General features: G+C 41.1%; 1 protein-coding gene across 1 annotated transcript in view; it reads left to right on the top strand.

The window, feature by feature from the left end:
- The window catches only part of DAB1 (DAB adaptor protein 1), a 439,744-nt gene that overhangs the window by 411,897 nt on the left and 14,145 nt on the right, over positions 1 to 13,702 (top strand). Inside the window, exons 11-12 of the mRNA XM_065656728.1 lie at positions 12,004 to 12,066; positions 13,082 to 13,190. Coding sequence (XP_065512800.1) covers positions 12,004 to 12,066; positions 13,082 to 13,190 — 172 coding nt within the window. The remainder of the gene's footprint in view (positions 1 to 12,003; positions 12,067 to 13,081; positions 13,191 to 13,702) is intronic.

The raw sequence follows: 13,702 nt of genomic DNA, 5'->3' as shown, positions 1-13,702 counted from the left end.
CGCGTGAGGCTGAGGGAACTTGCACAGCTTGGGCTGAGCACAGAGACCAAGATGTCGAATAAAAAAAGATAAATGCTGGAGAGCGGCTGGTTGGGGGCCTGAATTGTGACAGTTCTGTGGTTTGCACAAACAAACAAAACTTACCATAAATATTTCATGATAAGCCACTAGGAGGAGGGAGGCATCACAGTGTTGTCTGGGAAAATCTACTAAATAACTCATGTTGCATAACTAATTAAGGTATTTTCAGGCACGGAATAGCTGAAGATTTTTCATTCATTTCTCATATAGTTCAGTGTTACAATTTTTCCGCTGTACATTTCCTGCCACTTTTTTATTATTTCTTCAGCGATGTTTCAAATTTACTCTGGCTGTAGTCTGTAATTTAGGTCGTTGCAGTGTGATTGGATGTACAATACACTTGCAATCATGTCTGCAGACACTTTGGTATTAGACTGTCCTGGTAAAGAGCACAACTGTGAGATATAGGTCATATGGAACCTACTCTGTAATCATCAAATATGTTTAATCTGTCATCTCCATGTAGCTGTTTGCAGACTTAATTTTTTTTTTTTTTTTTGCTATTTCATGGTTAAATTTAAAGTCATTAGAGCTTTTTCTCCAGACAACTGATGTACTTCAATTTGCGAAGAAAAAGGATAGAGGAAGACATATGTAGCTGAGATGGTTTCATCCTTTTATTATTATGTATTAAAAAAAAAAAAAAAGAAGAAAAGCAGCATTAGCTGTTAAAATTAGCAATTTAATATTCCACTGCCCATCTGATTTATTACTCACCCGTCCACATCTGAGACTCTCTGTCATTGAGACAATTGCCATAATTTTTATTTCAATTTATAGCTGTCATTATTATATAAACCTCTAAAATTCAATCTGAGGGCAAATAATCTAGCTCATCTACCTGGTTGAAACATAGAAGGACACTTTCTTTATTAGGAGATCTTGCTTTCATTAATTTCATAATGGATTAATAAAATGAGAAACTTTTTGTAGCTCCTAATGGGTTTCAGGCACCATGAATTCTCTCTCCTGACAATAAATACACCACTTAATAAAAACGCAGCGAGTTTTGCTCGAGTTCAAACTGAATTGCCCACATTCCCTGGACAGAGAGTGATTTTTTTCCATCTTGGGATTGTTTTCCTCTGGTGTGTTCTCAGGCAAGTTATCTCTATTCTCCGCACATAAAAGTGAGGGATACTGAAGCAGCCAGCCAGGTGCCCTCCACACTTGACTCTCTGTAGCCGGTGGAGAGAAATAGCAACTTCATGGGGAAATTCCTCCTGATGCGTGAGGTGTCCCCTTCAGGTGGAAGTAAATGTACATCTGGACATTGTTATTTTGTGCTGCAGAGGAACTTTAAATGACTTGCAGGTGTGGTAACTTCTAAATAGTTAAACTTAGGTGGGGTGAGATCTACCACGAAAAGCCAGAATCCTTTTTGCAAAGGCTGCTTTGAACCTGAGAAGCGTAATTCATACTGATTTTCAATAAGATACAGCTTCCTAAGAAACCAGAACCGTTTGGGCAAATATTTCTTTGTCTGCATGTGATCCCATCGTGGCTGAAGGTGTGATGCATCTTCATGCTGGTGCTATGAAGCAGAAGTATTCAGCATTGTATGTGCATCAAGATAGCCGATGTACTTATACAATGCTGTGCCGTTGTGTGAGGCCATTTGTCAGAAAGTGTCAAAGTACTTTGTAGTGTGACTCCACGTGATCACTGATATCGAGTCATGTAAATACGGTGCAAATGAGGCAGAAAGGAATGAGTCTCAGATCTCAGAATTTGAATGTACCCACTGAACTCAATTATGAGTGGTGGCTGGCTGCCAAGTCCCTTCTCTGACATTGGGATGAAAAGATTGCTTACTTGGTATAATTCTTGCATTTCCCCATCTCTTTGCTGCATCCCTTCCCTGCAAATCCTACTCTCCTGTGTATTTCCTTTGCTGGGCGTGCAGCTCAGCTCCAAACACACTTTCCATGGTATCCAGTATCCTCCCAGTATCTCTCCCTTCCTCTATATCAACATACAGTTCTTGTATTCATTCCTGTTTTTCTCTCTGCTCCTTCCTTAGACCAGTTTTCCTACTCTTTGTTCACTGAGAACAGACATCTAGCCAGAAAAAGAAAGCAAGCTTACCCCAACGAGCTTGTGTTAAATGGTACAGTCTCCACTTAAAAATTGTGGTTCTGTATGTGAAATTAACTGTTTTTAAAAAGTGAAATGTTTAATGAGCTCTTTTTGTCATAATTCCCCATTGTCTCCCCATTATACATCCACATCAAGTTCTACCTGTCATGGTGTTTTTAGTAATCGGAGTCAGACTGTAAATACCCTGCACGGAGACTGTCAGTCACGTCACAATAAAACCTTCTCTTCTCATCAATATGTCTAAGTTATCTGCTTACAATTTTATGAAGGCTTTCAAACAACTCGTCTTACTGCCATATAACGATTCAAGGCATTATATCTGATGCCTTACAGTGCAGACACTCGTCTGGCTGGTACCAGCTACATGGAAAATACTAAACCAGGGTGGAAGGGGCAGGGAGGAATTCGGCTGCCTCAGGGGCAAGGCATGGGAGTAGCAGATGGAGCTGGGCTGGACTTGAGCCCACTCAGGTCTAGAAACCTGATCCTTCTGCCCGAACAAGGAAGCTGCGTTTGGGAAAGCTCAGTTTTAATTCTGGCTGGGATGACAGTGCTACTTGCAGGTCTGATTTGTTCCGAGGAGGTGTGCCTGGAGGCACCTGGAAGGCACGGGCAGCCCTGGGCTCCACCAGCTCACGCAGAAAGTTGTTCCCTGGAGTAATGGCAAAATGTCTGGCAATAAAGTTGCTCAGAGCAGCTTTCCAGATAACTCTGAGCATCCTCTACGAAGTGAATTCTTTCTGTGACACTTGGTCTGGAGAAGAGCTTTGTAACTCTGGCTTTTCCCTAATTTTGCATCAGTGGCTTTACGGAGACAACTTGCAGACTGGTGACATTGACTTCAGCCTCCACAATCCAGTTTTCAGGATCAAATTTTCAAACCTGAGAAGAGAAAGAGTGCACAGGCCCAGTCTCTGACCATCTGTACCTGCAAATCCATCTGGTTTTGTTTACCTTTGCTAGAAGAGACACCTGTGTTCAAATGCCCTGACTTAATTGTGCTCGATTAAACCTCACGTACAAGGTTCGACATCATGATGTGGGACCTGCGTGTTTAACAGATACAGGTAGTTGTTGCAAAGTTCGAAAATACATTAGTTTGCTATGATAATGTCTTGTGGCATGCGTTTCTTTGATGTTTTCATGGGCTGTTGCTATTTTTTTTTAGAGAGAAGTGGATATACATAGCGGTATCTGTAGTGTAGATATTGCACTAACTGTTCTGAGAAGATTCCGCGCAGTGCTGGAAACACCTCTGCTCCGTGCGCGCCTCCTCCCAGCTTGCTTTTTGATTTAATACCAATATTAACTGCTGGCTTATAATGGAAACATTTAGCACCATGCCAAAGGTAACATCTCAGCCCTGGAGGTGAGATGTTGTTGTCACAGACGTGTCTTCAAGAGTGAGACTTGTGCTGTAGCAGGAGGCCCTTATTAGAACAGCCTCTCCACACATCAGCTGCTTCTGTCCGTCTGCTGTGTGGGTACCATCCTCTCTGCATCCTCCATCACCTGCCCTGTGATACCCTCTGGGCAGCTGCGGCAGATGTGCTGTATGCATTCTGCATCAGTTTGGGGAGAAGCTGTTGTAATTTTTTGCGGATTTGTTCAGTCCTATCCTGTGTTATTAAGTACAGAAATACACAGGTCTTGGGTTTTTTTGCTTGCCAAAACTCAAAAGATTTCAAGGTTTGGAAAACGGCAGAGTGATGCAATATTCGATAATGAAAATAGAAATAACTTGTTTCTTAAGCTTGATTATAGCACCAGTCACCTGTCATTTTGAAAAGTATTAGGTTGACCTGTATAACTGTACCTTGCAAGTATATTAAAATAGTAAATTTGGGGTTATTTCTAACTCCCTTCCATTGTTAAGTTTATTCTCTACAAGCATCCAAAGCTGTTTCTGCCATCACACGCTAGAAGTGGCGTTTTGCTCCCATGTGGAAGCTTGGATTCTCATCATCACTTGTCTGTCCAGCCTGCAATTAAAGAATGCCATCGCGTGTCACCAGGGCTGGCTGCATGGTGCCACCCGGGTAGTACTACAGTCCCCTGTCATTAAAGAATTAATCTTTCCCCATCTGAACTCTTACCGGGTTCTGTGCCACTGTCCTCGTTCCAGTTTTCCTCAGGGAGAACTGGTGGAGCTACACACTGGGAACAAAAGGTGCCTTACTTTCAGAAATAGATCTTCAGGCAAGAAATGCCACTGATGCCAGTGAACGTGTCTGGCAGTAACTCTGGATGGAAACCGCATTGAACCAGCAAGCATCGTGTTGTTGGTCCCTGATTTTCCTGCTCAGACACAATTCCTCATGCTGAAATGAAATTTGGTGCAGGCTGGCTTTAGCCACTCCATCAGTTGAAACGTTTTGCTCTTCCCCTTTCTTTCCAGTTTTCTATCGAATGGAAAAATATGCTTCATTTTAGTATCTTTGCATTGCATCAGCCACATGCAATGAATTGCACATATTTGTAAAGGTACCTAAAGAACCACACTTATGTTTCTAGAAGACAGATGTCAAGGCCTTTTACTGCATAGTAAATGTAAATTACAACAGCTTTTGTAGCTTACGTTAACAATTTGAAAGCCTCAGTGTTTAGTTCAACAACATAGTGATATTTCTGGACTGGAAGCATTTCCTTTAAATACATGAGATGTGACTGGTGTATGCCATGGTGTATACCATGGTGTATATTGTGCTCTCGGAACCCACTGCCTGGGGTCTGGAGAAGATATGGAGGACGTGACCACGTGGCTGGGACCTTTGCACCAGCATCCTCTGTGCTCTGGAAAGTTTAATTATCGTGGGTGTTGTGTTGCCTGGAAGGAGCATGGGTCTGGCTCGAAGAGTCATTCTTTTGGACTCCTGATTTATTTGAGTCTGTCAGAAAAGTGGTGGTTGAAACATTTTAAACATCATTTCCTATAGGAGTAAATAGCTGAAGTACACAGGAAATTCAGAATTAAGTTCCCTTCAAATGGAGAAAATAAACGAGTAAGTGTATGTTTTGATCATATAAGAGATCCTTAATTTAAAGGAAGCTATTGAGCAACAGTGAAGCAATTCACTCAAACACTCCTCAGTAATATATTATGTCAATTATCCTTAACCATCCACCTCTTTAGCTGTGCAGGCTTGACTAACAGCATTTTTAACCAGCACTTCCAGTGCCTCCCAGTGAACAGGTAAAGGAAACTGGTCAGTTGGTGAACGCGATGAAGCTCAGGGCTACCCTGAAGCTGGGTACATTATACCAAAGTCAGTACTTGGGTTTGTTACTTCAAGTAAAAATACAGAGGAGAAGAATCACCTAAAGAAGAATTCTCCTGACAAGAGTTCCCCAATGAAACTGGAAAGAGAAATTTTAAATGGGAGGGTTCCTGCGTCTCACAGGATTCTGGGCACTGGAACCCCGTGTAAGTGACTGATGCCCAAATGCGCGTATGTTGGATAAAAATCCATCAGTGTAGTTTTATGGCAGCTCTTGTTGCTGCTGTGACCTGTACTGTCCAGGAACCGCCCTGAACGTTCACTGCAGCCTTACAACTGAGAGGTTGTGTCTGCTCTAGTGGTGAAAGTCTGGGTTGATGGTAATACCAAGGCTGCAGTTTGCTCTGTCATGGAAAAGTTTATGGCGTTTGGGTGTCTTTAGGATCTGTAGAAGGTTGGAGATTGCAAAGGCATTGACTTCTTTTCTTCATACGTATCTTTTTCAGTGTATGCTCTTCAGTTAGAAAGTAATTGAGCAATTCTTTGTTGAATTATCATGCTACTCCATTAATCCAACAGTAGTTTTACAGGAAAACAATGTTTGTTGGATGTTTTCAGTGTGTGTCAACCTACTAGACGTAGTTTGACTGATTATCAGTTTTGATGTGCGCCTTTGTTGTAGTTCTAATTGGTTTTTAGAATGAATTGCAGTTAATTAGCAAGCTGCTTGCAGCTCATGGTGCTCATAGTAATATCAACATTTGTGGTATAAGGTTGTGCAAATAACTGGAACTTTGCTTAAATAAAATAATGATTTGAACCATCAGAAAAAATATTTGACATAGCCAAAATATTTACATTTCAACTAAAATAAGAATAAAAATCTTTAATTTGACTAATGATTTGACTTGTCATTAGACTTTAAGTGTAAAATACATTTTAGAAAAAGGGGATTGGAAATGCAGAGAGGCAGCGTGGTTGGGTGATCTCTCTTTTCTCTATGGGACCGAGTGGTAGGGCATTTACCCTGAGTGCAGAAACCAAGTTTAAATCCCTCTGCTGTCTTAAGAGATCTGAATAGCTAATACCCAGCGCAAAGGTTAATTACTAATTGCTGGTTATTTACTGTGTTAGTATCCTTCATGCTCTTTTTTTACTTGCTGAGCTCCATGTCGGAATACAAGTTAATTACTGTGGGGTTTTTTTCCTGCTTTTTAAGCATCGTCTTTGCTTCATTTTCTGAGATTTCAGTGTTTTGTAAGATGCTACTTTTATTGTCTCGTTTGCAAAAGTATAGCAATATTAAGCAGGTTTTCTTGTGCTGTAAGTCAGTGTAGACCCCTTGCTTTTTTTAAAACCAGGCTGAGTAACAGAGGTTGAATATTCTGGCTTGTTATATTTAGGAGTGAAAGAAGTAAGGTGCTTCACACTTTTATGAGCGCAAGAGTCCTGTCTTAGATTTCCCTTTTAAAACTTGAACCTTCAGCATTGTTTAGAAAATATGTTTTTCAGACTACTTGGTGGTCAGAGGGAATACGGTAGTGGGGGTGGATCAAGTTGTGTGCAGGTTTATGAAAGCCGCAGTTTACTTATTTCTTATCATTGCTTCTGTACTCTTGGTTTTCTCCAGCTCTTGGTTAATATGTTTTTTCCTTAGTGAATGGTGAAAAGTGTTACCAGGAATTTCAGTACCGACTGGAGTGGTTCAAACAGCTTGCTGGTGCTTTAAGAAGCCAGATTTACATATTTCACGTTTAAAAGATTTACAATATGTCTCACATGCCTGTATAGAAAGATGGAGCTTTCATTATAGGTTTAATGGCACCGCGATACAAGGATTAATACCCTTCCCTCCGCCTCGGTCTGTGCGGCTGGTCGCGAGTGCCTGGTGTGTGCCTGGTTGACTAAGCTGTAGGGGTGTTTTCATATTCAAGGAGATGCATTTTTGAATAATTAAAGCAAGCTTTTACATCACTCTGTAGAGAAATCCACAGGCAGCAAACCTAGAGAAAGATCCAGGCCTGGAGCATCTTTCCAGGCTTCTGGTTATTTTCTGTCGTGCACTGGGGAAGGAGGGTGAGGGTTGTTGACCTCAATTGCGAAGGTTAAGCGCTTTGTATCAAAAAACCGAACCGGAGGAAGGTTTGAAGGGCCAAATTCCGTGCTCAGGAGCTGTGTTGCAGCCTTGGCTGTTCCATGCTCTAACAGACTGGGATATCTCACCCTTAGGAAGTGTCTCCTCACCAGTGTGTGACGCAGAACACGAGCTGATGGAAGAGGCAGCTCAAGTGCTACGTGATAATTGGGCACTTGGGGATGCGCCGTGACAAGTTGGGCAAATGTCTTCTGTGGGGTCCTGCTGTAGCACAGGTGGGAATTTCTAATGGCCCATCAAACGCCGTGCACATCTTCCCTCTGTGCCGAGACACGGTTGTTTCGCAGCTGGTTTCACAAAGCGATGGGGGTGGCTGGGGCAGGATCCGCTTCCCAGCGACACGAGCTGCATCCCGGGATGCTGGAGGATGGGGAGTTAAACAAGGGGGCTGTCAGAACAGAAAGTGATTAACTACTGGCCAAAACTGGGCCCTCCTGAAGATGTAAACCCTTCTGTGTTCGTTTTAAGAATATTTTCAAAGTCCGTGGAGTTCTTCGAATAAGCGGACACAGCTTTTTTCACATTTTCCTTACCTGGGATGGGGGAACACACTGGTGGCTCAGGACTGAGTGCTTTCCTGGTTGCGCACAATGGCATTTTCTTACTTTAGCTTTGCCTTTTGCCAGTCTTTTTTATTTCTTCAGGTCTATGATGAAATCCAGGGGGGGGGGGGAATGAATTTATAGACTGTTTCTGAGATTTTTAAACTTCTTTGTTTGAAGGTAGCGTGCGATTACTGGCTGGTAACTTGTATGAAGCTTCTCAGTCATCTAAGATTTGATTTTTGATAACTTGCTGTTATGTTTGTTTCTTAAGAAATAACGTCTCTAACGCTTCAGTAAATATCTGAAATTTAGCGCTCTGATGACACTGAGGTCATAATTTATGTTAAATATGTAGATGAATATAGATATGTATGTATGTGCAGGCATTATGCTCCCACATATAATTAATTACACACACAAACTATGGATTTAAATGTAACTTGGATTGACTTATGTAAGTAATTTTTAAAATTACTATGAAAAGAAAATATGCTTCTTGAATATGTTTACATTGATGTTATACTTATCCTAGTTAAGAGGAAGCTGTGTTTTTCTGCAAATGGTGCTTTTAGAGCTTTTGTTGTCCAAAATTCAATTTATTATTTTTTCCCTGAGGATGTTAAGTCCTTTCTTGCACCAAGCCGATGAATAGTTCCATTAATGTAAGCAGGATCAGACCTCACTGGGTGTGCTTATTGCTGAATTAATAAATATCTGGGAAAATAAATAGTTACGATGCAAGCGGTGAAATTGCCTTATACACCAGAAGATGAGATTTAGCACAAATAAAGGGTATGTTTGCCCCACATCCCAGCAGCATTCAAACTCACTGTTTTGACTCTGTGATTTCATCTCTGTGCTCACTGCAAGGTGGAAAGGGTTTTCATTTCAATACTGAAGTCAATAATTATGGAGGTTATCATTTTCATGCTCAGAAATTCATGTCCTTTTCATAAATCATTCATTTCATTTCATAAATCATGCTTTACAGCTGGAGAATGGAAACTTATTGCTGGACATTGATGAAAATCTTGTTTCAGTCACTCAGGTAAGGTTGTGACACTAAAAATGTTTTAAGGAAATATAGATGAAATCACCTATAGGAATAATGCAATTTGAAAACGTTCAGCTTGAGATTAACTTCACTGGAATGTAGCTAATATCAGGTGTGAATAATTTAAAAAAGCTTAATGGGTGGAATCAGTTCTGTAGTGACAGTGAAATCACAAAAATGAAGATAACTATTTGGTGGCCAGAATCTCTTATGCTGCAAGTGGGTAAAACTATGTCTATGTCAGAGAAGTTGCATTCCTTTATTCAGGCTGAGAATTGGGTTGTAGAAATAAACTAGATCCAGAATCCAGAGCTGAACCATTTGGGACTTTAAAATCCCACCTCCAAGTGTTGCTGTTTAAGACTGTCTCCAGTAAGTGAAAAATGAAGTTGCGTTCCCACTAAATTTCTATTTACATTGTTTGATGTAGTTCGTAGCTCCTGTTGCATGTAAGGTTGCTATTCTGTGAGAAATAATTCCCCTGTAAATATATTCATTTTCCTTGGGGAATATTGTGAATGAGGATTTATTACAACAACTGGTGAAGTCAGCTTTCCTATCACTCTCTCCAGCTGCCTGTTTAGAAATCCATCTGCAGAGTTTCTCTTAAGAGCTTTAACAGAATTATATCTGTGAAGAGTTTCCAAAGATCCATCACCTCGAAGCACTCTGAAAAGTATTATTGTTCCCATTTTACAGAGGTATCGAGGCATAGAGATCTGAGTTGCTACCTTTTGAATACGTACCATTTAATCCTGAGTTCTAAAGTATACTCACTATCGATGTTCAGTATTGGTATGTAACGTATAATATTTTTTCCAGCAAAAATGTATAACTTCACAGACGGTTTCTCTTTGTGTAACCACGTGTGCCCTGCACTTTCACATCCTCTCTGGTTTGCTCTCCTGCTTCCTCACCTGGGATGAAAACAGTGGGAGAGCCTTTGCTCATGGCCTCCTCGAAAGGACACATGCTTTTTCTTAGCAAGCCAGAGAGGAGAAAACAGTGAAAAACGCATCAGTCCTGCAGGAAAAGGGCAGATTATGGGGTGGTGCTGAACATACAATTTGGAGAGATGAGAAGAAAGCGGCTCCTTCTGTAATTTGGTGTCACCTGGCATCTCTGGAGTCAGCAGTGCCTACAGGAGGCTTGAGGTGATTTCCAAACAAGTGCTGCTGTTGTCATTATTCCAACTTTTCCTGGCGTTTTAACAATGCACACACTGCAGAAGTGACTTATGGGCTTTTCTTTTGCAGAAGTGACTTCTAGCAGTATTTTAGTAATGTACACTAGAATCGGTATACCCTGAAGAAAACATGGATTTTCTTATTTCTTACTGCTTCCATTTCCACACATACACTTAGAGGGACGCATAAGCCCATAAGAAGAAAATGTTGTCGTAGCACTAAAGCAATGTGATCTATTTAAAATAAGACATGATGTGAAGAAATGTGAAATAATTCATCCCTAGGTGCATCATTAGACAGAAAGCTGAGAATCATCCAAGCTGCCTGGCAAATTCCAGGTCTAAGTGATTGTAGCACTGCTTTTATATATGAGAATAGAGATTGGATTGCAAAAATGTATAAACCTTTGCAATTATTATACTTTGAATGAGAGTCTTATTTCTTAAAGGATCATTTATAATAGAAGGTTGAGGGAGGGAAAATAAGTGTAGGGTGATCTTACTCCTTAGGTAGTGTGTAAAGACTGACCAGCCAGTGTGATTAATGCCTAAAGCAGCTGCCTTTCCAGGTCAAGACTCAACTGAATTTCAAACCTGTCTATGCGATAGGAGACTGCAAAGTTTATGTGCCTAAGCTGGGGAGGAGACTCAATGAACCAAATTAAGATTTGCATTAAATCTGGTTCATAATGAAAATTGTGGCTTCCCACGCACGTGGGTGCGATTGAGTATGATACAGGGAGGAAGGAAAGCCAGTAAGCAGAAGAAAGGTAGTGGAGAAGGAGGAATTCTGGAGTTCCCATCAAAGCTTCCCGGAATAACCACCCTGATAAGGATGGTAGATGGGGTTTAGGTTTCCTGCAGAGCTATAATGGATCTGTGCTTTTCCAGCCCTGGACTCCAGCTCAACTGGTTTGCAGATGGGTGGAAGAGAGTGATTTTCCTCCAGAACATGTGAAGGAGCTTTGATTATGCAGCCACTCAAGGTGCTCCTTATTATGAAAGTGCTTTTTCTCTTCTGGTCCAGTTAAGTGAGACCTATATGGGTGACCTATTTTGAGATCAAACTGAAGGATGCCCTGAGAAAACATTTCTAGCATGAGTTAAATGTAGAACTACAAACTTGAAATAACCCAGTTGAGTGTCCTCCTTCAAGTCCACTTATGCAGGTCACAGCCGTCCCATGGGCAAGGGGAAATGAGGCAGCACATTAAAAACCTTTCCCTTCTGTATCCTTCTGTCACCTCCACAGTCTGCTGCTGTGTTTTAAGACCTTGTAGTGGGGGTTTAGAAAAGGAGACAGGGAAAAGGACTGGTCGTAAATCATGCTTGGTGCTCACCAATGACAAGAGTGGAGCCGTAATGCGTCCAGTCCTATTCTGGATAGTTTTTTCATGCTTTATTCATTTTTTTATGGTGGAGAATTCCCTACAGAATCATTTTATAGGGTCAACTGCTGGCTATTTGAGTCTGTCATCGATATCAAAATACCACAGCTTGAACCCATGGGTTTCCTCCGTATGGGACTTGAGATTTGAAGCCTCTTGGGGGATTTATATTGCTAGCTGTTTCTAGTTAACTTTACAAGTTATAACTAGTTAAGTCATGGTTTCTTCTCCTCAAAAGATAAATGGGATTTTTTTTTTTTTTTTTTCTCTTCACAGGCTGTTACCCAACTAGAGCTTTTTGGGGACATGTCCACTCCTCCTGATGTAACCTCTCCCCCTGTGAGTACCCAGGGAAATGGAACTGTGCGTTCTTCTGCGTGTTCTTTTCAGCACATTTATCGAGCACATTTACAATTCAGGTCATCAGCCATTCCAGAAGGGAGGATTTCAAAGCAGTTTTTGTGCTGCGAGAAAATAAAACGGAAACAAATTGAACGTGGAGTCACTGCTTTGTGATAATGTGCAAAAATATCTGTGATTTTTATTCTTCTGATAGAGGGCTAGGTGTCACAAAAGGTATAACCTGAGCTGCAGATCTGCTTCCCTGGTGTTTATTTGAGGTGCACGCTTCACTGCAGTCTGTCTCTCCACTGCTCTGCAGGAGGATCCAGTTCCAGATGTATAAATCACATCTCTTTGGTTCCACCAAGCACATAGCCCAGAACTGCTGGCGAAGGAAGACAAAACAGTAAAAAGAGAGAGATGGCTGAACGTGTTTTGAGGGCAAAGAAAAATTTTCTCAGCCTCAGATCTCCAGGGTATCCTGCAGCATGTCTGGGACTAGATGTTCAAAGTCCTCTCTCCTCATCCTTAGCTTGCTCAATTGGATTGCATTTCTCCTTTAACGTAGAGCTGTCCTGTTAGTTAATTGGAAGCAATGTTTATTCACTTTTCCATAGATCATGCAGATACTTCATTGGCCTTTACTGTTTCTTACATTAATGCTGTGGTCACTGACTGTACTGGTTGTCACGTAACACCTAGAATCACAAGTCTGTGTGTTCTGGAGAAAGAAATTATGTCAATATTTTGCACATGATGCATTCCAGGCAAATATTTTTACTTTTTTCCTCTGGTACAAAGCCTCTCATTTTCTTTTTTTTTCTCCTGTCTCCAGCAAATTCTAATACTCTTATTTCTATTGCTTCTTTCATTCTACATCTTCCTGTTCTTTTTTTCTTTCTTTTCTCCAAACCTGTATCTTTAGAGTTACGGATGATGTGACAGCAAAGTATGTGCTGCAGAAGCTGCAGCTGATATGTCATCGTCGTATTTTATTCCTGTTTTCTTGCAGACTCCTGCTACTCCAGGTGATGCCTTTATCCCATCTTCATCCCAGTCACTCCCTGCTAGTACAGACATGTTTGGTGCTGTACCGTTCAGTACTGCTGCCGTACCCTCAGGTAAGAAATCTGCTGGAAATAAAGGCTCAACTCAAATTTGGTGATTGGTTCTCGGCTCTGGTTTGCATTTCAGTACTCAAGCCATTAATTTAGTGTAGTGGAAGTGGGGAAGGATTTTGAGGACAGTGCTGCAGGACAAGGCCAAACAAGTCTTTAATAAGCAGGGAGTACATTATTTTTAATTTACCCACATTTCTAGAAACAAAAGCCAAAAAAGTCGCTGGGAGTTGAGCCATAGTTCAGCCTTCTCGATAACACACCTTACAGGTACAGTAGCAAGAGAGAAAAAAGCATTTGGTTTAGCTTTGCCTGTTTTTTTTTTTTTGCAGTAGCGATGAATATCTTGTGCTGTCTCCAGTAAATAGAGAATGAGACATGGAGAATTTGATTGCATTTCAACGGTATTCCACTTAGTCAAATGCTGCTGTTTCCTTTAGATGTTTCTGTGTTCCTCAAAGGGCTCAAAACTCAAAAGCTGATCCCTGCCTGGGATATTTGGAGCACTTGGAGCT

This window comes from Caloenas nicobarica, chromosome Z (assembly GCF_036013445.1).
Source record: "Caloenas nicobarica isolate bCalNic1 chromosome Z, bCalNic1.hap1, whole genome shotgun sequence".
In the NCBI taxonomy this organism is placed as follows: Eukaryota; Metazoa; Chordata; class Aves; order Columbiformes; family Columbidae; genus Caloenas; species Caloenas nicobarica.
Note: the sequence above shows the minus strand (reverse complement) of the source record. Positions and strands in the feature narration are given on the sequence as shown.